This window comes from Monodelphis domestica, chromosome 2, assembly GCF_027887165.1.
Source record: "Monodelphis domestica isolate mMonDom1 chromosome 2, mMonDom1.pri, whole genome shotgun sequence".
Classification (NCBI taxonomy): domain Eukaryota; kingdom Metazoa; phylum Chordata; class Mammalia; order Didelphimorphia; family Didelphidae; genus Monodelphis; species Monodelphis domestica.
This window is the reverse complement of record NC_077228.1, coordinates 26,072,803-26,097,564: the sequence shown is the minus strand read 5'-3', so window position 1 is coordinate 26,097,564 and position 24,762 is coordinate 26,072,803. Positions and strand designations below refer to the sequence as shown.

Below are 24,762 nucleotides of genomic sequence, written 5' to 3'. Positions count from 1 at the left end.
TATTCTATATTCTAACACTCCTCTTAGCCCTGGAATTCTCTTGGAAGGGTGTGTCAAGCTCTGACATTCATGTGGAAAAGAGAAGACTTATTGTGGGAAATAGCTCTGGACAGAACCCAACCCAGGAACCCCTCGTAGCATCCGACCTTGTGGGAGGTGAAGAAGAGACAGGTAGGAGCAACCACTAGACTTGGAGTCACAAGACAAGACCTCCCGCAAGCCAGCTCCCCTTCCTGTGTCCCATGAACCATGGCAGGCCAGGTCCTTCTGTCCTCCACTGTCTCCCAAAGTCTGTCCAAGCTCCTGTTCGTTGCTTCTGTGACACTGTCCAGCCATCTCATCCTCTGCCGCCTTTCCCAACATCAAGCTCTTTCCCAGGGAGCCCCATCTTCTCATGATGTGACCCACTGGGAACTCTTAGGAAGAGACTTGTGTCCTCACTGGGAGGTACCTCTGGGTTCTCAGCCAGCAGAATGACAGCTCCTTCCAAGCATCACATGAGCTAGATCTGAAAGAAACTCGAGGGGTCTCCTCCCAGATTTTCAGGGAACTGAAACTCAGAAGCGGTCAGAGCCTGTCTGCTGGCACCAAGGCCAGTGCTTCCGCCACCATGGCTCCCTCCTTTACCCAGCTGCTGAAGCCCTGTAGCCACAGCAGTTCATGGATGGAGGGAAGGCCATGGGCCCCGAGGTGGGGAGGCCTCCCCATTGTGAAGACTCATGCAGAAAATCCATTGCACCCCAGCAGCCACTGTTCAGTGGCATGACCCGGTTTCCTGGCAGTGGGATGCCCAGGAAAAATTCAGTCAAGGAATTAGGATTCCTGCCCCAGCTTTGGCATTTACTGCCTGGGTAATGTTGGGCAGCTAAGGTCTCCGCTGTGGGCCTCAGTTTCTTCATTTGTAAAATGAGGAAGCTGCCCTCTCAGATCCCTTCCAGTTCCTGTCTGCAATCTCCTGGTCCTATGACTTGAGTTTAAACACAGCTCTACTACTTAGTAGCAAGTTGCTCTTAGGCCCTGCCCTCTGCCTCCCTGGGCCTCAGTTTCTTCCTCTGTAAAATGAGACTCGGAAGCATCTCCAAGTCTAAAAGCAGCCTGGAGTTCTTTGTCCCGTCCCGCACCAGGCCCCGCCCGGCCAGCCCTGAGCGGGGACTCCCCTTTCGCTCTCCGTGGACTTGAACTTGGTGCCCGGGCCGGGCTGGAGCGGTCCGCTGCCCTGAGCGCTAGGGGGGATGGGGGAGGGGGGCAGCGCCACGCAGCCCAGCCCGAGCCGCCGCCTCCTGGGCTGCTCCTCCTACCCGGCCCGGCCCGGCCCGCCAGCCCTCCCTGCTGCAGCGCCCCGAATTGAGCCATGCTCGGCCGCCAGGCTCCTTGCCGCCCCCTCCCCCTGGGCCCCCTCCTCCTCTTCCTCCTGGCCTCCCCGGCCACCCCGGGCCCCAAGGAGAGTGACTTCTACAACTTCAAGGTGGTCAATATCAGGGGCAACTGGGTGTCCCTGGAGAAGTACCGCGGCTCGGTAAGTGCGTGGGGCACCCCCCGGGGCACTCCCCATCCGCCCCCACCCCGCCCCAGCTCCTCCACCCTCCGCACCTCCCTGGCCCCCGCCTCAGGCTCCACTTCCGAGGGGCCCACACCGGCTCTGGCAGAGGCAGGGCCGTAGGGCTCGGCCCAGCCCCAGGAACCGGACAGGATGGGGGGGGGGGGGAGTGTGGGGGAGGGAGGGAGGGAAGGAGGGGGTTGGGCGCGCCTCCCGAGCCGCTCGGGAGCGGGCTCAGATTTCCCCCCAAAGCCCTGGCCTCCTGAACTCTTCTCCACTAACTGCCCGGCCCTCTCCCACGGCCTCTCTTGGCGGGCCGGCAGCGTGGAATCTACGTGGCACGCCCCCATCCCAGGAAGGGCCGCAGCCCCACTCCCATCCCGGAGTTTCCGAGGGGGTCAAAGGCCTCGGATATAAGAGAGAGGGCCCTCGGGCCAAACTCTGTCCCGGCCTTGGCCCTTCCCTGTGCCTCAGTTACAGCATCTGTAAATGGAGGTGCTGCTTCCCGCCCCCCCCCAACCCCCCCACGGGCAGGCTCGCAGAGTTACTGGAAGGATGATGGGAGTCGTGTTTGTGCCAGGAGACCTCCTTTGGCAGGGACCGAGCTGGTTAACCGGTCCAGTCCTTTGGCCCTCTCCCTGCCTGAGTGTGGATGGGCACCCCTGGGGCAGCCCAGGTCAGGGCAGCGAGTGGCCCCCTTCTCGGGCACCTGAAAGAGCGGGGCTGCCCTCTCTCCCAGGGTTCCAGACAGTCCAGGCGGGACTGATCCTCCCGGCCAGTGAGTCGGGGCCATGGAGACCGGCTGGCTCTGCTCGAAGGCCTGCTGGAGGGAGGGGGCCACAGAATGACTGGAATCCCCCGATGGAGGGGAAGGAAGGCGGGGCTGGGAGTGTGGAAGAACTTGGCCTTGGCATCCCGGCTTTGGTTCTGCGACCTCCCGACCCAATCTGCTGAGATGTAAAGGCAAAAGCAAACTCCGTGCCCTCATCTCCTGGGGAGTGGGGTGCCGACATAGAACGGGCACCCCAACCCTGAGAAACCGAATCCTTCCCGTTTGGAGGGAGCCCAGACAACTCTGGACCCAGGAAACACCGGCTGGCAGACCGTCATTGGCAGAGCTGGGCAAAAACCAGCTCTCGGAGGAGACTCACGGAAAAGTCAGGGGGGAGAAAACTAGCACTTCAGTGGCTCAGGAGACACTTCATGGGGAAAAGCACCCGAGCTGGGTGACCCTGGGCAAGTCCCTTAACCCCCACTGCCCAGCCCTTCTCACCTTTCTGCCCTAGAACCCATGCACAGAAGTGATTCTAAGATGGAAAGGAAGGGATGAAAGAAAAAAAGAAAAGAAAAATAGTGGAGTCCCTTGTGACATCTGTGACGTTGGCCAAGGCAAACAGCCTCCCTAGTTCTCTGCTTGTTGAACGAGGGGGCTAGTGAGAGGCAGTTTGGGGGTTCTTTTAAGAAGGGCTCAGCTTCCAGGAATAAGGAGGTGACAGTCCCACAGGCCCCTCCCTGGGCATGTGCCCCCCTTGGAGCATCGTGTTCCATTCTGAATACCGAAGTTTTAGGCTGTGGATAAGCCAGAGGGCAACCAGGGCAGGGTAGGGTCTGTCTTGAGTCAATATTCCTGAGGATAGGTGGAAGGAGCACGGCATGCTTAGCTGGAAGAGATGCCAGGGAAGCCATATGTATAGAGGAAGAGTTCTGTGTATTCTAGATTGCTCCAGAAGCAGGACCAAAAGCTCGCCGAGGCTCAGAGGCTGGAGGGCCCCTGCTTGGATACATCATGGCGGGGATTCCTCTCCCACTATAACATATCCCATCCTAACCCAAGTCTAAAGGGCCGCCAAGATCTTACTCTTGGCTTCCGTGTCTCTGTGGCTTCCCTCTCCAGGACAGAATTTTGCTCATATCACAACACATGGAAGCCTGAAGGAACCCCAGATACCTTCTCTCTCCTCACTCTGTCAGAGGGAGAACCTGAGTCTCTCCAAGTTGGTGATGACTTTGCTTAAGACCATACAGCAAATTAATGGCAGCTTTAAACCCAGGTCAACTAGAATCCAGGCTCAGTGTTGGGTCATTCAATAGGTTCCAACATTTATTCTACCTCTTGCTGTGGAAAAAGTAACCAGATCAGTAATATCTCAGCTTCTAGAATGGGGCCTTCTTGTTGTCCCTCACACAAACATCCTATCTCCCACCTCTGTGTTTTTGCACACACACCCCCAATGCCTTGTATACATCCCCTCCTCACCTCTGTGTAAGTTTCTTGAGCACAGGGACAGTTTGCCTTTCACCTTTAGATCCCAAGGGCCTAGCACAGTGCCTGACACAAAGTAGTGACTGTTATTTCTCTTCCTTCCTTCCTTCCTTCCTTCCTTCCTTCCTTCCTTCCTTCCTTCCTTTCTTTCTTTCTTTCTTTCTTTCTTTCTTTCTTTCTTTCTTTCTTTCTTTCTTTCTTTCTTTCTTTCTTTCTTTCTTTCTTTCTTTCTTTCTTTCTTTCTTTCTTTCTTTCTTTCTTTCCTTCTTTCCTTCTTTCCTTCTTTCCTTCTTTCCTTCTTTCCTTCTTTCCTTTCTTTCTTTCTTTCTTTCTTTCTTTCTTTCTTTCTTTCTTTCTTTCTTTCTTTCTTTCTTTCTTTCTTTCTTTCTTTCTTTCTTTCTTTCTTTCTTTCTTTCTTTCTTCTTTCTTTCTTTCTTTCTTTCTTTCCTTCCTTCTTTCTTTCTTTCTTTCCCTTCCTCCCTCCCTCCCTCCTTCCTTCTTTCTTTCCTTCCTTCCTTCCTTCCTTCCTTCCTTCCTTCCTTCCTTCCTTCCTTCCTTCCTTCCTTCCTTCCTTCCTTCCTTCCTTCCTTCCTTCCTTCCTTCCTTCCTTCCTTCCTTCCTTCCTTTCAGCTGCTCTGTGCTAGGGGCTAGGAGGAGAGGGGGAAAAGAGGCTGGCACCTTGCTGAGCAGTTCTCCCACTAGATGCTGCATTCTACTCTGCATCAGTGGCCATTGCTGGAGGGCCCCATGGGCAGCTGCCCCAGGCCTGAGAAGAATCCTGAAGGGAACAAGTTGATCTAGTAGCCCAGCCTGTAATGTTTCTGTTTGCTTTCTCTCTATTTCAGAGGATCAGAGCACTTCAAGGTTCAAAGAAACCAGAAATCATCTAGGGAAGCAGTATAGTAGAGAAGGAAGAAGGCTAGTTTGGATTCATGGGACCTGAGTTCAAAATCTGGTTCTGCCATATGCCATACATAGGTCTACCTAAGTAGACCCCTATGAGACCCCTCTGTGGGTCTCAGTTTTTTCATCAGTAGATGTGAAGATTAGAATAGATGGCCTCTTGGGTTCAATCCATCTTTAGAGCTAGGAACTTTGCTCAACTCACCCTTGAACAAGAGTCTTCCTAGTGGCATACTGGATCATCCAACAAGCATTTATTAAGCACTAACTGTATGAGGGAGACAGCACTGTGCTAGGACTAGGGATAAAAAAAAAACCCTAAGAATTAAATAATCGCTTCTCTAGAGGAGTTACATTTTAATGGATAGACAAGGATACTTATAGCTACATTCAGAATAAATGCAGAGAGAATAAATACAGATAATTACAAAGTGGTTAAATACAAGGCAATTTGCACTAGCAGTCAGTCAACAAGCATCAAGTGTTTTCTAAGTGTTAGGCACTGAACTAGGAGCTAGATATACATAGAAATAATATGGTGCCTGCCCTCAAGGAGTTCATGTTCTCTCGGGGGAGACAACAATGTAAATAACTAGGTCTATACAAGATCTAGACAGTGGAAATGGAATCTCAGAAGGTAACTTTGAGTGGAGTGTCAAAGAAAACCAGGGGAGCTAAGAGGAGGAAAGAGCATTCAGGGATTGCAGATGGCAAATGCAAATGCAGAGGTTGGAAATGAAGTGTCCAATGTGGGGAAGAGCAATTATGCCAGTGTGGTTGGCATACATAGAGGGAAAGTGTAAGAAGACTTGAAAGGTATGAAGGAACCAACTCATGAAGAGTTTGATATGCCAAATAGAGGACTTTATATTTGATCCTAGGGGTAACTGGGAACCACTAGAGTTTATTGAGTAAGGGGGAGAGGATGCACGATTAGATCTATGCCTTGGGAAAAGTCACTTTGGCAGCTTCCTGGAGGATTGATTTTAGTTCCAATTCTGGAAGAGGCTGGGAAGCAGAAACTTGTTGGAGGCCACTGCACCAGTCCAAAGAAAAGGTGATGAGCGTCTAAACTAGGACGGTGGTTGTGTGAGTGGAGACAAGATGTATATGAGAGATTTGAATGGAGAAAGGAAAAGCCTTGACAATGGATTGGATATGTGGGAGGACTGTGAGTGAAGAGTTGAGTATGATGTTGAGATTGCAAGCCTACGTGACTGGATGAGTGGTGGTGCCCTCAAGAGTCATAAAAGATCTGGGAAGGAGGACGAAGTGGAAGATCATGACTTCTGTTTTGGACATGTTGAGTCTGAGCTGTCTACAGGATATTTGGTTTGAGGAAAACCTTGCGTGAGCATTATCACCAAATCTTAGAGAAGAGAGCAAATCTTGGGTAAGAAGATGACTCTTAATGGCTGTAGCGAAGTCAGGAAGAATGAAGGTTGAGAAAAGACCATTAGATTTAGCAATTAGAAGATCATTGGAGGGGCAGATGGGTAGCTCAATGGATTGAGAGCCAGGCCTAGAGATGAGAGGTCCTAGGTTCAAATCTGGCCTCAGCTGTGTGATCCTGGGCAATTCACTTAACCCCCATTGCCTAGCCTTTACCACTCTTCTGCCTTGGAACCAATACACAGTATTGATATTGATTCCAAGATGGAAGGTAAGGGCTTAAAAAAAAAAAAGATCATTGGTAACCTTAGAGAGGACATTTTCGATTGAATCATGAGATCAGAAGGCAGCTTGCAGGAGATTAGAAGATAGTTGAGATTAGCTTTAAAAAGGAAGCCAGGGGGTAAAGTAATGCATTTGGAAAGCTAGGTTGGGGCCAAGTTGTGGAGGCCTTTAAAGTTAAACAGAGGAGTTTATGTTTTATTCTAAAGGTAACAGCACAAGAATGAGAGTGGCATGGTCAGATCTACATTTGAGGAAAATTATTTTGGCAGCAATATATAGAGTGTACTGGAGTGGGGAGAGACTTGAGCCTGGGAGAAGTTAGGAAGCTAGTGCATTAGCCTAGGTGAGAGGTTCTGGGGTCCTGAGCCAAAGTGGTAGCTGTGTGAATTTATACTCAGAAGGGGCCAGATGAGAACACTGAAATGGCATTCAGCCACACTTAGATGCTCCTTATGAGAAGGACCCCATCCCCTCTCGTGGTGACCCATCCAATGTCTGAACAGCCAGGACTGTTCCAAGAACCTTATCTTACTCTTCCCAGCTTTCTTCACTTACCTTATGTTCAGGATTCTCATAGATTTCATCTGATCATTTCATTTTTTGGAGTTGGCAAAGGGATCCTAGGGGAGAGAGAAATAAAATGAATAGTTAAAAGTGAAATTCAAGACATGGCAACATCTGGATGATAGAAATAATTTGAAAGATGAACAGAACCTTCCCAGTGCTCTTCCAATCATAATGGGTTTTTAAAAGGTTGATTTAGGTCCATGCTTCCAGGTACTCAGTGATGTAAGATGACCCTCTGGGCTAGGGATGGCCATATTTTTGTCTTCTTGACAGTAGGTAGCCCAATCCCAATCCCAATCGAGGGGATGCATAGACTAGACCTTGCAACCCACTGTGATCTGAAATGTAGACCCTATGAAACTTTACGAGCCCTTCACGAGTTGGAAATGTCCTCAGAAATCAGCCAATCAAACCCCTATCCAAAGCATGAAACCTTTTTATAACATCTCCAAGTGGTCATCCAGACACTGCTTGAAGACCTCCAGTGAGAAGGAGCCCCACTTCATGTGGTCCATTCCATTTTTGAAAGGTTTTTCTGTCATTAAATCTAAATTTGACTCTGCAGTTCCCACCCTATGTTCCTATTGTCCTTTTCAGGCCAAGCAGAGCAAGTCTAATCCATTCTCCCCATGACAGTCCTTCAGAGACTTGAAGAGAGCTATTACATTGGCCCAGGGTCTTCCCCATGCTAAACAGTCCCAGTACTTTCAACTGATTCCATTATGGCTATGAGATCCTACCTATCCCTTCTCTGGACACTTTGAAATCTGCTCTACTGTGATAAAATCTCTGTGCATATCAGCTTTTCTCTCCATCTGCATCACAAATTCTAAGGTGGAGTTGTCACTTCCTACCATCTCCCACATAATCCCCATCATTTCTCCTCCAGCAACCAATTCCCTCTTGTTGGTAAGAACCAGTCAGTATAGACATTTCCTTTACTGATTTCTCCACTTTGGGGAGGCCAAAATTATTATATATGAAGTCAAGAAATTATGAACTGCTCTGTTTTTGGCAGAAAAAAGAGCTCTTGCAGATGTCTTGAAGTTGTCCATCATACTATAGCATGCCTCAATGTGAGATCTATGGTCTGTTTCCCAAAAGCCTTAGCTATTCCTTCTTTCTGCTGGTGGTCCATAGTATATTCGACCAACCATATTATTTCTATTTCTTCCTTTGTTAACCTTTCCCAAATACTCTCTTTCATGTTTTCCCTTTCTGTTTCTGAATTCCCTTATCAACTTCTTCATATTTACATATACACACACATATATATGCACATACAAACATGATATCTTCTATACATATTAGACCTTCTTAATATATAATACTGTTAAAGGTCTTTTATCTATTGTGTTGCCTTTAAATGAGATATACCCATATACCAATGATAGGGTCCATTTAGCCAAGTCTCAATGATATTGATGAGGTTGAATTTACTTCCTTGTATTGGAGTCTCTAGTGCACTTTGCTTGTGGCCCATACTTTATGCTTCTTATGCTATTTGCAGATAGATATCTGAGGCTATAGGTTTTATTGTTGACCCTTAAAAAAAAAACAAACAATAACAAACAACCCATCATCTGTGAACTGCTGGTATCTACTCCTTACATTATAAGCTTCTAAATTGTAGCTGCTCTCTACAGTATTAGCTTGGTGGACATTTTTTCTTCCCTCTGACCTCTTTCAGCTTAATTAGAATTATAAGACTCCGGGCAAATAGATTAAAAGAAAAAACAAACAAACAAAAATTTTACCATCTGTTTTGGAATCTACAGGAATTATCAGTTCCAAAGCAGAAGAGTGATTCAATTGAGCTTAAGTGACTTACCCAAGTCACACAGCTAAGGAAGTGTCTGAGGCCAGATTTGATCCCAGGTCTTCCAGATTGCAGGCTTGGCTATCTATCCAAAGAGCCACCTAGATGCTCCTGGAAAAATAGATTCTTATCCGTCTTGGTAGGTGTACTTCATCCCTGGTCAGGAGTCGGTCACTTTTGTATTTTAAGCTGTGGTCCAGAATTCCAAATCCCCATCCCCAAATCCCCAAAACCCTGAATTTTGAACCACTCTGGCTTTTGCAGCCTTTGTCTTCTCTCACAGCAGGAGTGAAGAAAATACTACCTACCTGCCTAAAATCTTATTTATCTGCTTTCAAGACTCCTTCTGAGAGTATCATTTATGCCAGTGGCTATCACCAGACCTAGAGGATCGTAGTTCTCCAGTTTGACAAGCTTTCTAAAGCTCTCTGTGACATCTTGATTATATGCCAAGGGAAGAAAGCAGACCTCTTTATTTTTATTATTAAGTTAACAAATTGTTGCCTTAGCTAGGTGGCTCAATGGATTGAGAGTCAGGACTGGAGATGAGAGGCCCTAGGGTACAATCTGGCCTCAGACATTTCCTACCTGAGTGACCCTGGGCAAGCCACTTAACCCCCATTTCTCAGCCCTTACCACTCTTATACCTTGAAATCAACACATAGTATTGATTCTAAGATGAGAGGTAAGGAATTTTTAAAAATAGTTGCCTTTATGCCCTTCGACAAGAAGCCACCAACCACCACTAATCCTCTATCTTTCTTCTGACCCTTTTTGAATGGTGGTAGCTGGGCATTAACTAGATGATGCCCTCCAGTTGAGAAGGTTCAGCTTTTTTCTCTTCAGAAAGAGCCTCATAAACTTGTTTCTGACCTCTGAGTTTCTAGTGGTCCTCCTTCTTCCCTTTCTCCTGGTTATCACATTTTCCTATCCTCCATCCTTTTGACACAGAACAAGATATTTATCTACCTCTCCAGAGAGATAACACCATTTGGCCTTGGTAGAGATGGAACCATGGATCCATTGTTCTCCAAAGCTGCCGGGAATCAGATCCCCAGTTCTTGGTTTCCTTGTTGGTAGATCCTCTGGAGAATCATTATTATTATTATTAATTATTATTATTGGAAACTATGAGGTGTCTTTCATATTAGCTTCATCTATTCTGTTTATAGCTCATATGTACCTAGTTATTTACATGCCATCTCTCCATTAGAATGAGGGTGGGGATTGTTTTTGCCTTTTTCAGCACAGTGTTTGGCACTGTGTAAACACAATAAATGCTGGTTGACTACCTTTTCAATGTGTGTGGACCTCTCAACCTCTGTAGCATGTTTCTGCCTTGTTAACACCTTGACATCCACACCCAACTTCCTTTCCCTAGCCTCTTACCTTGTTTGACTAACTTGTCTTCTTGTTTCCTTAAGGTTCTTCTCCTTGAATTTTGTGTCTCCTCTCCCTTTTCAAGTCCTCCTTCAGCTTGAGTTCTCAGATTCACAGAATCTCATTGTAGGAAGGGACTTCAGAGGCCATCTGGTCTAATTCTTACCTGAACCCAAATCCCTTTTATAACCATTGGTTGACTTATTGGTCTCCACTTGAAGACCTTCATTGAGAAGGAACCATGACCTCCTGAGGCAGTCCACTTCACTGTTTGCTCTCATTGATATTTTCCTGACACCCAACCTAATCTGTATCTCTACAACTTGTACCCTAAATTTGCCTTCAAGTGCTAGGCAGAACAAGTCTGACTCTGCTTCCATAAAAGCCCTTTGAGTAGTTAAAGCCAATTACCATATTCCACTTGAAACTCCTTTTATCCAGCCTAAACATTTTTAGCTCTTTCAGACATTCCTTGAAAGTACATTCTTGACTCATCTCATTACTCTAAACATACTACAACGTGCCTATGTCTTTCCTAAAATATGGTGCCCAGAACTGAACACAGTGTTCTATACGAAGCCTGCTCTCCAGCTCTCCTTTAGTTCCAGCTTCTTTTGCTCCTTCTCAGATCCCTCTGCTTGGATCCTTCTTTTCCTTCAACTCAAGGTCAAGCTCTTCCCAGCTCAAAGTCAAGATCTCTTTCAGCTCAAGTCTGTCTTCTTCAACTAGCTCTTATCCCTCTTCAGCTCAAGCTTGCCATCTTAGCTTGAGGCTTACTTTCTTCTCATCCTCCTTCAATTTCTTAAGTCTTCCCAAATTTGCCTTCCCCAAATTCCATCTCTGACCCTTTTCACAATTCTTACCCAGCCACAGAAGATAGACTTATCTGGACATCTTGCCATCTGCCCTGCCACTGGTCCTCTTCACTCCTTTGGGAACAGCCACCTTTGGGCCATGAACTCCTTGAGGGAGTCAGTCACTCTGCTTCAGGGCTCTATCCTGAGGCAGAGCCAGCTGACTAGATATACATAGTGCATTAGGCAAGTTGGCATTCATTCAGTCCATCACCAATCAGGACAGTTCAGCCTCAGGATAGAGTCCTGAAGCAGAGTGACTGACTCCCCCAAGGAGTTCATGGCCCAAAGGTGGCCAGAGAAGGCCTTGATCCAAAAGAGAAAAAAAGAGAAGGGGACTTGAAGAATTTAGGGAATGGATGGATGGATGGATGGATGGATAGATAGATGGATGGATGGATGGATGGATGGATGGATGAGAATTTACTAAGTGCTTAAAATGTGCACTGTGCTCAATGCTGGGATGCAAAGACAAAAGTGAGGCAGTCTCTGATCTCATTTAGCTACGCTGCCTCACATGAATCCAATTTGCACAGGAGTCAAGACATCACCTAGTAATATCATTGGCCCTCTTCAAAAAACAAACAAAAAAAAAAACAAAGGACAAACAATAACAACTGGGGGAAACAATTCATATAAGGGAGTGGTGGCCAAGAAAGGAGTTTTGGTATGTTGAGTCACTGGGGTGGCCAGAAGAGTTATAGGGCAACCAAACTGCTAGTCCCTCTCCTTCCATAAGTAGTTACAATCAAGATTTGGTTACTATGCCCAGGATAAGAAAATCATTCTCAAGCTAGAAGGGGCCTTAGAAATGATCTAGTCCAATCACCTCATTTTACAGATGAGAAAACTGAGACTCAGAAAGGTTAAATGTTTTGCCCAAGAGCAAACAGGTAGGAACTGAACCCAAGTTCTGATTCCAAATGCAGGGCTCTTCTCTGTTGTACCAGTGTGTTCCCTCAGTAAGATGGAGAAATCTAGGAAGGGGAGGGAGGTATGAGGGGGAGAAAACATGGTCGTGCATAATACAGGAGCAGGGAGGATGACAGCAAGCTCCTTGGGTAGGTCTCGTTTTCTTGTGGCTGGATGGAATGTGGAGCCTGGTCCATTCCCTAAGCCCTTCAAGTCCCTTTCTCTTTTTTTCTCCTTTGATCAAGCCCTTCTCCTGCTCTTTCTCCTGCAGAGCCTTCTCCTACCAAAGCCAGAAGTGGGAAGCTCTTCTTCACATTGAGCTAAAATCTGCTTTTCTCTGATTCCCCTCCCCCCTTGCTCATAGTTCTGCTCTCTGGGGCCAAGCAGAATAAGTCAAATCCTTCTTCCACGTGACAAGCCTTCCAGATCCTTGCAAACAGTGACCATGCCCTTCCCCCACATCCACCCTGTCCAACCTCAAGTCATCTCCAGGCTAAACCTCCCCTGTGCTTTCATCTTATTCTTACATGGCAGAGTTTCTAGTCCCCAAACCATCCTGGTTGCCCTCTCCTAGACATTCCAGCTTATTAATGATCCCCTCAAAATTGCAGCTCTCAGAATTGTATGCAATATGCCAAATGTGGTCTGACCAGGTCAGAGAATGGAAGGACTATCAACTCCCCCACTCTGGATACTGTACTTCGATGAACGGAGCCTAAAATCCCCTAAGCTGTTGCCTTGGCTGCTGTGTCTCATCGATGACTCATCTGGAGCTTGCAATCCAGGAAACCTCCAGGTCTTATTCACATGAATTGCTTTCTAGCCATGTCTCCTCTGTACTCAGGCAGTTGCTTTCTTCAATTCAAGGGTAAGATTTTACATTCTCTCTGCGTCTCAGAGATGGAAAGGAGCTCACCTTGGACAACCCAGTATAGAAATATTGGCTCCCATAATTCCAGCTTTATCCAACATCTTCTGGTTATTTGTCCACCCTTTAACTGACTAATACCTTCAGTATCAAGGAATTCATTTATCAGCCTGTCAAGAAGCATTCATTAAGCATGGAGGATGTGCCAGACCCCGTGCTAAGTTCTGGGGCCAAGGAATGGTGAAAACACCATTCCTACCTGCAGAGAGCTTATTTTCTAATGGGGGAGATGATGCATAAATTAGCAGGAACATGCAACACACATAAACAGTGTGAATGAAAGGGAGTCTCAGAGAAGCTACCAGCAAGGGGTGTGGGGGACTACCAAAGGCTTCCTGCAAAAGGTGGCCTTTGAGCTGAGTCTGGAAGGAAGCTGGGGAAGCTAAGAGCCAGAGTTCATGAGGGAGAGCATTGTAGGCATGAGGCACAGCCAGGACAAAGCAATAGGTAGTGTCCTGGTGGGGGAGAGGGAGGGTGGCATTATGGGGGAACATCAGTTAGGTCAGTATGGCTCTGGTGAAGTAAAGTTTAAGAGGACTGGAAAGGAAGAAAGGGGCTAGGTTGTGAAGAATTTCAAATGCCAAACAGATAAATTTGTTTTGGGACTTTGAGAAAATAAGGAGATGGTGAAGTTTATTTATTTATTCTTTAAACCTTTACCTTCTGTCTTAGAATCATTGCTATGTATTGCTTCTAAGGCAGAAGAGCAATAAGAGCTGGGCAATGGGAGTTAAGTGACTTGCCCAGGGTGTGTCAGGAAGTGTCTGAGGTCAAATTTGAACCCAGGACCTCTTGGCTCCAGGCCTAGCTCTCAATCCACTGAGACACCTAGTTGCTTCCTTATATTGGAGTTCATTGAGTCATGAGGAGAGTTGGCGTAGTCATACCTGCACTTTAGAAAATCACTCTGGCAGCTGAGTTGAAGAGGGATTGGGGTGGGGAAAAATTTGAGACAGGTAGATAAATTAGAAGGCTATTACTGTAGTCTAGTCATGAGGTGATGAAGATCTGAACCAGATTGGCTACTGTGTAAGTTGAGAAAAGAGAATGTCTTTGAAGGATACAAAAGCAGAAATGACAAGACCTGGCAATAGATTGAATATGGAAAATGAGTGGAATCGAGGATTGAGGGTAATCCTGAGGTTGTGAGCTTGGGTGACTGGGACAATGGTGGTGTCATTGACAGAAGATATTGGGGAAAACTTAATGAGTTCTGTTTCATTCATGTTGAATTTGAGATGCCACTAATGCATCCAGCTTGAGATTTTGAAAAGGTAGTTAGTGATGTGGGAACATAGCCCAGGAGATAGACTAGGATTAGATATACAGATGGTAAATATCTACATGGAAATGATCATTGAACCCATGGAAGTTGATGAGATATTATGGAAAGAGAAGAGAAAATGGCCTAGGACAAATCCATAGGTTGACCCATAGTTAGTGGGCATGACCTGGATGAAGATCTACCAGAGGAGCCTAAGAAAGAGTAATCTGACAGGTAGGAAAGCTAAAAAGGTTTAGAATCAATTGAAAGAGAGGAAATGAAGTAATTGAATGTAGGCAGTTTTCATGAATAGCATAGCTGAGAAAGAGATGAGAAATATGGAATGTTAGCTTGTGGGGATGCTTGGATCATGTGAGGGTTTTCTAAAGATGGTGGCAGTTGGGGATACACAAGCATGTTGGACGAAAAAATAAAAGATGAGTGAGAGAGAGTTGATGATGGATGGCCAATCTTCTAAAAATGACAAGATGAGATAGGATCATTTGTGCATGTAGAGAGGTTTGCCTTAGCCAAGAGAAGGGCCACCTCATCATTCAATATTGCAGATAAGAAGCCTTCAGAGGGCAGGGAAGCTCAATCTCCAATACCTCTCCCCCCACCTACTGCTCTAAGACCCACAGTAAGAATCCTGTTGATTCCTCCACAGAGTACCTTAGTACCACCATGGTAAGCCCAGGGCTCTGACCTAGCAGCTGGCAGTGAGGCAGATGACAGAAAGGAAAATAGAGGAGGATGAAGGTGACTACCTTCAGCCTCCACACCTTTACCTTCACCTTCACCTTCACCTTCTGCTGGCAGCTGGGGAAGATCTGGTCTCAGGGCTCATTAATACTCCATCAACCTAATATAGTCAATCAGCAGAGCAGAGAAGAAGCCCCTTCAGAACAGAATAGCCCCAAACCACAGATCCAGCAAATAAAGAGGAGCAAGATTCAGCCAATGATGGGGGGGAGGGGATGTGAGTAAATAACAAAAAGAAAAAAGAAATTACAATCGACAGCTTCTATCCAGGTAATGAACAAAGAACAAATGGAACTGAGGAGAACCAAGGAACACCAAGCAAAAACTCAGGAATTCCAGCGAATTGGACATGGTCTTTGGAAGAACTCAAAACATAATTAAAAAAAAAAACAATTAAGAGAGGCTGAAGACAATTGGGAAAAGAACTTAATAAGCAAAATAGGCCATCTGGAAACAGAGGCATATGAACTAAAACAAGGAAATAGTGTCTTGAAAGCCAGAATTGACCAGCTTGAAAATGAGGCAAAGAAAGTAAAAGATGACCTACAAAGCAAAACAGACTAAAAGGAAAAGGATGACCAAAAAGCCAGGGATGAAATTCAATCTTTAAAAATTAGGATCCAACAAGAAGCAAATGACTTCACAAGGCAACAAGATCTATAAAACAAAATAAAAAAAACCAAAAAAGTTAAGGAAAATAGGAAACACCTCATTGATAAAACAACAGACCTGGAAAATAGATCCATGAGACATAATTTAAGAACTATTGGACTACTGGAAAACTATGACAAAAGAAAAAAGGCTGGACATCATTCTACAGGAAATGATTCAAGAAAACTGCCCTTACATTCTTGAATAAGAGGGTAAAGTGGAGATTGAAAGAATCCACTGATCACCTCCTGCCCAGGAATGTTATAGTCAAGTTCAAGAACTACCAGACCAAGGAAAAGATACTACTAACTGCTAAAAAAAAAAAACATTCAGATATCATGGAGCCACAGTTAGGATAACATAGGACCTGACTGCAACCACTGAAGAACCAGAAGGCATGGGATATGATATTCCAGAAATCAAGGGAACTGGGTCTATAATCAATAATCAACTACCCAGCAAAACTGACTATATTCTTGCAGGGGAAAGTATGGTCATTTAATAAAATAGAAGACTTCCAAGCATTCCTAAAGAAAATACCTGACTTAAACAGAAAATTTGATACCCAAACACAGAACTCAAGAGAATCACCAAAAGGTAATTAAGAAAGGGGAAAAAACATAAAGCTTTTTTAAGGGACCCAATAAGTTCAAATGATTTGTATTCCCATAAGAAAAGATGCTATTGGTAACTCTTAAAAATTGTTATCATCAGGATAGCTAGAAGCTTAGATACTTAGAGGCTACTGTGACAAACTATATAGGATGATATATAAATATATATATATAATGAGTTATTATTAGAATTGTTATTGCTTCACAAGGTGGTCTGTTGCATTGTTGGTCAACTCTACTTGTATTCTTTATATTGAAACAAAATCTGTCCCCCCTATAAAACTTCTGCTCATGGAATGGTATTAATTCGTTCCTTTGGGACCACAAAGAATAGGTGTAACCCTTCTTCCACATGACACCTACTCAGATATTTGAAAAGTGATCATATTCCCCTTCACCTCCAAGTCTTTTCTTCTCCAGGCAATAGATTTGGAGTTCCAGAGTTAGAAGGAACTTTACTAGTTCAACCCTTTCTTTTCACAGGGACGATAGCTAAGAAAAATTAAATGACTTGCCCAAGGTCACATAAGTAATTCACGTATCAAATGCAGGACTCTAACCTAGAACCTATGCTCATTCCACTGTACCACACTGCCTCTGGGAGGTTGTTGTTTTTTTTAGCCACTCCTCATATGACATAGATTTTATTCCACTTATCATCCTGGTTACCAAAATCACAGAAGTGAGGCAATTAATCTCAGGAAGGCAACAGAGGCTACAGATGCCTCTGATAAGGAGAACACTTTCTCTCCCATTCCAATGCTGAAAAAGCAAGGAAAATCTTAGAGCTGTGGGTGCTGGAAGGAAAAACAGAACCAAGTTAAAACTCTGCATGATGAAACACCATGGCTCCCAGAATCTGCTATTCCTGAAGATAGAAGAGAATAGAGTGTGGAAACACTAAGCCAGTGAGCTTAGCTTCATTTCCTGGGGAAATTCTTGAACGAATTATTAAAGGGATGGTTATTGAATATCTAGAAAGGAAAGCAGTGATCACAAAGAACCAGACTGTCTTTATCAAGAACAGATCACACTAAAATAAATAAATTTAAATTTAAAAAATGGAAAAAAAAAACAGATCACACCAAAATAACTTCATTTCTGTTTTTTTTGATAGAGTTGCTAAACTGGCTGATAGATGGGGGGGGGGATGCAAGAGCATAGATTTTCAGCAAATTGTTTGACAAATTATCTCAGAATATTCTTTTGAGAAACTTGACTCGAAGAGTAAATGCTGATAGGTGAATGTTCGGATGGCAGCAGGTTTCAATATATTTGTGTTTGGCCTTGTATTGTCTAATGTTTTTATCAGTGACTTGGAGAAAGGCATGGAGGGCACACTCAGCACATTAGCAGATGACTAAAAGCTGGGAGGGAGCTAACATCCTCAATGACAGTCAGTATCCAAAAAAATCTTGACAAAGCTAGAGCACAGGACTGATGGGGATAAATGTAAAGTCTTACACTTGGGTTCAAAAAATTAATTTTATACATACAAGAAGAGGCAGTGTTAGACAATAGTTTGCTAAAAAGAAAAAAAGAGATCCAGGGGTTTTAGTGGATTACAAGCACAATATAATTTATCACTGTGATGTGACACACACACACTCACACAAAACCAATAATGTTATTCTGGGCTTCATTAAGTAAAAGGAAGCAGTTGTCCTATTTCCTGCTGTGGTCATACCATATCTAGATTCTTGTGTTTGGTTCTGAGCACCACATTCTAGGAAATGGAAAGTGCCCAGAGGAGAGCAACCAAAATGGTGAAGGTCTTTGAGATGACCTTATAGAAGAAATTGGGAGAATATAACTGAAACTGGAGGGGGGGGGGGGAGGCATGATTTCTATCATCAAAAATTTGAAAGATTGTCATTGGAATAGAATTAGATTTGTTCTCTTTGGCTCCAGAAGGAGTCCAATTCCTGGGAAATTTTTTGGAATGGATCATTAGAGAGATGGTTAGTGACCATCTGGAAAAGGAAACAGTGATTGATCCCAAAGAGCCAGCATGGCTAGTCATGCCAGACTACTTCACTTATGTTTTTGCCAAGGTTCCTCAACTGGTAGATGTTGGGAAGCCTATAAGCTCTAGATTTTAGCAAAGCCTTTAGTAAAATATCTCAAGCTGGGGGCAGCTGGGTGGCTCAATGGATTGAGAGTCAGACCTAGAGACAGGAGGTTCAAATCTGTCCTCAGACACTTCCAAGCTGTGTGACCCTGGGCAAGTCACTTGACCCCCATTGCCTAGCCCTTACCACTCTTCTGCCTTGGAGCCAATACACAGTATTGACTCCAAGATGGAAGGTAAGGGTTTAAAAAAAAAAAAAATATATATATATATATATATATATATATATATATATATATATATATATTTCAAGCTGTTCTGGGGAAACACAGAGACGTGTGTGCTGTGTTCTTGGAGAGCAGAACCAAGAGCAATGGGGGGAGGGGAGAGAAGCAGATTTAGCTCATTGGAAGGACAAGCCTTCCCAAGGATGAGAGCAGTCCCTCAGTGGAATGGCCTGCCCCCTTCCCCTCTCTTTGCCCCTCCCTGCCCTTGGAGATCTTCAGACAGAGGCTGATCCACTTCTTCTTGGCTATGGGAGGTCCCTTTTGGGTGTGGGTTGGATTTGATGGTCATGGAGCTCCTTTCCAACTTGGAAATTCTGTGAATGGCTTTCCCTCATAGAGAGGTTTCGCTCCTCTTCTTCCCCATTCATTTCAGAGTTCCCTCTCTTCCCCAGCCCCCATACTTTGAGTATCCTGGTCTTCAGCTCCAGTGGCCTCTGTCTGTCCAGGATCATTCTCACCTTAGACAGCCTCCCCACCCCCACAAGCAGCTCCAGGTGCCAGCATTTTCCATTTGGAGCAAGGGTCTGCAGAGGGGCGCAGTGGTCCCCCAGCAGCTGCTCCCTCTCAGGTCCCATGCAGGCACATCTCTGCCACCTCCCAACAACAGGGACAACAAAAAACAAGGAGGGGGGAGGGCATTCTCAGGGCTCCGAGAGGAGCCAGAGAAGCCGTGCTCTGCCGAACAGGAAAATAAACAGCATGTTCATGAAATCTGCAGATGTTGCTAAGTTGGGAATAGTTACAGACATCCCTGAGGATAGAACAGGAATGCAAATGGACCTTGAGAGGTTAGTCCCAGGCAGAACACTGGCTTGTTAGCTGCAGATGTAGCAGGAAGGACCTAGGCCTGGGGGCCTGGGAACCTGGGTCCTGGTCCCCTCACAGCTTTCGGATTGTCCTTTGCCTGTAGACAAATCTCTTAGCCTCAACAGATAGACAGATATAGATCAATAGATAGATCGAGCATTTAATAAGTGATTACTATATGCCAGGCACAAGAAATAAATTACAAGCAAGCCAGGCATTCCTTGCCCTCAAGAAGCTTCCAATCTAGAGAGAGCAAAGAATACATAAAGGAGAGCCAGAAAACGAGGGGGAGATAGAGCTCCTATGGCAGATGAAGAAGGGGAGTCCAAAGAGAAAATCAGGGTGAGTGATAATGAGGAGTCCTTCCTAACATGGAGAAGGTCAGCAATCAGGAGAGGAGAACCTCCAGGTGGAATGTCAGTGAAGTAGGTGAGAAGGAGGAGGAGGAGGAGGAGGAATCTGGAGAAAGGAAGTCCAGGAGAGAGTGCTGAGGTCAACAGAGCCAGTACGGTGTGGTGGAGAGAGCACTGGACCTGATCTCAGAAAGACCTAGGCACAAATCCCCAAATCCTGCTTTTAACACTAGCTCATGTATGAGCAGATTAGTCATTATGTACCTCAGTTTCCTAATCTTCAAAATTATGTGACTTGATTAGATGGTCTTTAAAGTCCCTTCTGGCTCTGGGTCTATAATCCTCTTCTGAAAAATAGGAAGCAGAGAGACTGGATTACATGTCACCAAAAGTCAGAGCTGGAAGACCCTTTAGTTAGGAAAGAAATAAGTTTTAATTGAGGAAACTGAGGCAGATAGAAGTAAGTGATACACAAGATCACACAATAAGTTTCTGAGGCTGCATTTGAGCTCAGGTCTTCCTGACTCCAGGCCCAGCATTCTATCCACTACACTACCCAGCTACCTTAGAGATGATCTGATCCATCCCCCTTGTTTTCCAGGGGAGAAAACTGTGATCTCTTAAGCTCCCATTTCTGCATCTCTCTAATTCTTTATTGGATGACCACTTTGTGCCCTAGCCTTATCCTTGAGGCTGTGGAGGATAAGGAAGAAGAAGATATACTCCTTGCCTTCAAGGAGCTTAAACTCTGCTCATGGGGCTATCTTGTAGTAGAATGGGCACAGGCTTTGAAGTTAATAGCTAATAACTGCTTTCTCTTTCTTGGCTTCAGTTTACTCATCTGTAAAATGGAGCTGGATGAGATGACCTCTAAATTCTCTCCCGGCATGGGATCCTATTAAACTGAACAATTAACTTAATAGATGCTCAAGGGCTCCAGAATGAGTGGTAGAAGTTACAGAAGGCTCTATAGAGAGTGCTGGAGAAAGGGAAATGTCCTAGTCTTTGAGCTTGGACAAGACTTCCAATACCATCTTGTCGAATTCTTGTTATTTGATAGTTCAGACCTAGAAAGGGGAAGTAGATTTCCCAAGACACAGGATGAACTGAGATTCAAACCCAGGTTCTTGGATTCCAGACTTGGTGCTTTTCCTCCTGTGCCATGCTGTGATGGAGAAGAGAATGTAAAGGACGAACTTCAGGGAGACTTTCCTTCAATACCCAATTCAGATGCTGCTTTCTTCCTGAAGTCTTTGATTCTCTTCTCACCGATTCCTCTCGCACCATGCCTAGCTCTCTCTTCCACACTTGTCTCTCTCTCTCTCCTACCATAATCATGTCTGTTTATGGGTTCCTTGGCCATTTGGATTGTAAACCCCTTGAAGGCAAGGCCTGTGTCCTCTCGGTCTGCAGAACCCTAGGACATGGGAAATGGTGCTTGATAGCATGTCTTAAAGGAAGCCACTTGGACACAGCTGGTACTTGAATACTCAGGACAGATGTGTGCTGAGCAGATGGATGAGGAGAGAATGGGGCTCTGTTCTCACACAAGGATGCTGCCTTCATTCATTATTTATGGAGTATCTCTTCTCTCCACAAAGCTGAGTGAAGCAGGAGCCAGATCCACAGAAATGGCATGCCTCCTGCTTTGAAGGAACCTATAGTCAGGTCAGAGACAAGACCTCCACAGGAGAAGTTGAGTTAGCAATATCATGGGCCAAGGGCTGCTACAAGGCAATCGATGTAAGATTAAATGCCAAATTAATGATATAAACTATATGCCATGTTTAGAGATAGAGTTGTATAGTGGGCAAGGAAGCTAAGTGGCACAGTGGATAGAGCGATGGCCTGAAGTCTGTAGAATCTGAGTCCAAATCTGGCTTTAGACACACTAGCTGTGTGACCCTGAACAAGTCATTTTGGCCTGTTGCCTCAGTTTCCTCATCTGTAAAATTAACTGGGAAAGGAAATGGCAAGCCACTCCAGCATCTTAGCTGTATGATCCTGAGCAAGTCATGTTACCCTTTTGCCTCAGTTTCCTTGTCTATAAAATGAACTGGGGAAGGAAATCGCAAACCACTATAGTATCTTTGCCAAGAAAACCCCAAATGGGGCCACAAAGAATCTGATACAATTGAACAACTACAATGACAGCATAGTGGACTAGCCTTGTCATCAAGAAAAACTTGGGTTCAGAGCCTGCTTCAGACTATTACTAGTGATGTGAGCAAGCCTCAACATCCTTGAGCCACATTGTCCTCATCTGCAAAATGAGAATATTCCTCTAGCTCGAGATCGATGATACAGTGAGCCTGTGAGTTCAGAGGAGGGAGAGATCAGTGAAGGCTTCATGTAGGAGGAGTTCTATGACTTGCTCCTGAATAGGCAGACAGAATTTGGATAGGTAGAGAGGAGGAAACAGAGCTGTATATCTCCAACTATAGCTGGGGATTGGTGGGAGATGAACACGTTGCATGAGAATCAACCCACTAGGTAAGGGCAAGAGAAAGAGTATGGTTCCAGCATCACTCCTCATCCCTGAAAGCAAAAGAGAAATGATTCATTTGTTCTAGAAATCCACTAAGGTCCATGGGGCTAGATAAGAGATGACCAGAGTCTAGAAGCGGCCATTCCAAAGCTGGAGAGTGGTAGAACATTGATAAAGAACAAAGTCACAAATGTACCAATACATGCCATGCTCTTCCTTTCTCACCCCAGTGATAGCCATGTAACTGTGTGTCCCTTCCTAGAATGCATCTTTCAAGCTCAAGGCTGTGGCATAGTGGGGTTTCCTTGGTGGAAGGTTGTTGGGGGTGGGGAGGGTTAACCAGCATCAGGAGGTAGGCTCATGTTCTCTCCTTGGGCCCATAGCTTTCCTGGCCTATCAGATCTGAGTTACATCAATTGTCTCCACATGTCTGAGATTACGTATTCTTCTTGTCCATCTGCGATCCCTGGGAGACAGCTGAACACTTGATGGATTCAATCCATGTAGAGAGATAAACCTATCACAGCAAAATCTGGTGGAAACTGTGGTAGATGTGTGGCAAGGCAAATAACCCTAGTGGCTAGTGCTGGAATCACTAGTCATTTGACTGATGAGGGCCTAGGTCAGTGATGGTGAACCTTTTAGAAGGGCAGTGATGTCCTCAGGTCTGTGTGGAGATGGGGAGGGGAGCAGCCCAGTCCCACATCTCTCTGGCTTTCTAGTAATGAACTCTGTGCTGGGGTGATAGCAGGTGTGCCCACAGGGAGGGCTCTGAGTGCCCCCTCTGGCACCCATGCCATTGGCTCGCCACCATGGGTCTAGGTCATCTTAATCCATGAATTTTATTCAAGGTTCAGGTAGCTAGCCAAACTTCATCTTCTCCTCACAAGATCTCCCTAGGTGTGTAATATCACTTGGCTCCTTGATGACTATGTCCTTCGTTGTCCTCGGTAACATCCAGTTCCCCATGGCACCTGGGACTGAGACAATCTGGACAAACTCAGCTAGATGGGATTCTTGCTTTCATGTTGCCTGCCATTAGGAAAAGAGTGTTTTTAGAGAAGCACCATGCGAGACAAGCCTACAATCGTGCTGATGCCCATCTATTTCTTTGCCTTTACATTGACTCTCTGGCTTTGGACCATTGTTTATACCTCTTGTCTTGCCCCTGGGTTTGGGTTATTCCATGATCTCTGACATGGATCACCTGGAAGGGGGGGGGGGGAGTAGTTGTTTGAAAGCTGAAGATTTGGGACTATGCTTTTCCCAGACTTTCAGAGTTGGGACTCGGCCTCCCAAGGCAGCCTGTTCCATTTTTGGATGGCTCTTGCTGTTAGGAAGTTTTTCCTTACAACGATCCTAATTCTGCCTTTCTGCAACTTCCATTCTCTCTTGGCTCATGACTTGGACGGGGCTATCCTCCTCCATGAGGGTTCATTCTCTGGGTCCTGGCTAATTAGCCCTTAATCACCCACATTTGACTACATTGACCTGACACCCAAACTTAAAACGAGTTGTGCTTGGCCCTTGGGCTGCAGGGGCCTGAACTATTTGCCCCTTGCCAGCCCTTTATCTAGGGGTTCCAGGAAAATCGATCTTTCAGCTCTAGTTGGCGCAAACTCCCACAGAACTGGCGAGGCTCCGGGGCAGATTTTTGTAGCCTTGTAGGAAGCAGAGAGTGGTTCCGGAAGCGGGTGGAGACAGCTACCCTGCCTCCCAGAAGCACAATGAGTCCCCCAGATCTTTTTACCAGGAGAGCAGAGGACCTCCCAGTTTTTTGGCCCAATTCAAGCTGTTTATAGATCTCCATCCCTGGGGACGCCCCACAGCTGGGGCCAAGGTGGCCTTTGTTATATTCCGGCTGGCAGCGCAGGCTGCCCAGTGGGCCAACCCCAAGCTCATGGGAAAAAGCCCCTGATTGGTCCATGTGCTGAGGTTCCCCAAGGAGTCCAAGGCATTTCTTGACCCCTCCCAGCTATCCAAAATTGGCAACTACCAGCTTTTCTGGCTCACACAAGGTAGACTCTTCCAGCTCCTTCTGGACCCTCAATCAGGACTTGTCCTGGAATACTCATTCCCTGGAAGATCGGTTTTTGAAAGGGCTGGCCGTGCCCATCCACACTGTACAATCCCAGGGCAGGTAGCCACAAGCCTACCCATGCTCAGCTGGCAGTGTGGCCACATCCCATCCTGCCTTTGGTCATGGCCAAGCTATGAGGATTCCGCCAGTGTTCCTCTGGCTCACCCTCTGAGAATTCAATGTGCTGCCTATATAGGGAAGGCTGACCTCTCCCTGCCACCCAGACCTCAAACACTCCTCAAGTGCTAGGATATCTATGGTCCTCCTCCCACCATTTCTCAGGCCTTCCCCTAAACGTCTCCCACGTGGCCATGAGAGTACTGACTGTATGATGGGGTGGGAAAGGCATTGATTGGTACTGTTATCGGAGAACCTAGGGCCTTGTGATCTTGGACGAATCCCCTCAGCTCCTTAGCCTCAGTTTCTTCATCTGTAAAATGAGAGATTTTGACTAGTTGGCTTCCGAGGTTCTTTCCAGCTCTGGACCTCTGGTCCTATCATCCCAAGTCCTTTCACCGCCTTGTGACTCAGTTTCCTCCGCTGTA

At 45.7% G+C, this 24,762-nt stretch overlaps 1 protein-coding gene across 1 annotated transcript in view; it reads left to right on the top strand.

Annotated features, from left to right (window-relative positions):
* The first annotated feature begins 1,188 nt into the window (after window positions 1-1,188).
* Window positions 1,189-24,762, top strand: part of GPX7 (glutathione peroxidase 7) — a 49,866-nt gene continuing 26,292 nt past the window's right edge. Inside the window, exon 1 of the mRNA XM_056815123.1 lies at window positions 1,189-1,516. Within this exon, the coding sequence (XP_056671101.1) occupies window positions 1,352-1,516 (165 nt within the window). The 5' untranslated portion in view covers window positions 1,189-1,351. The remainder of the gene's footprint in view (window positions 1,517-24,762) is intronic.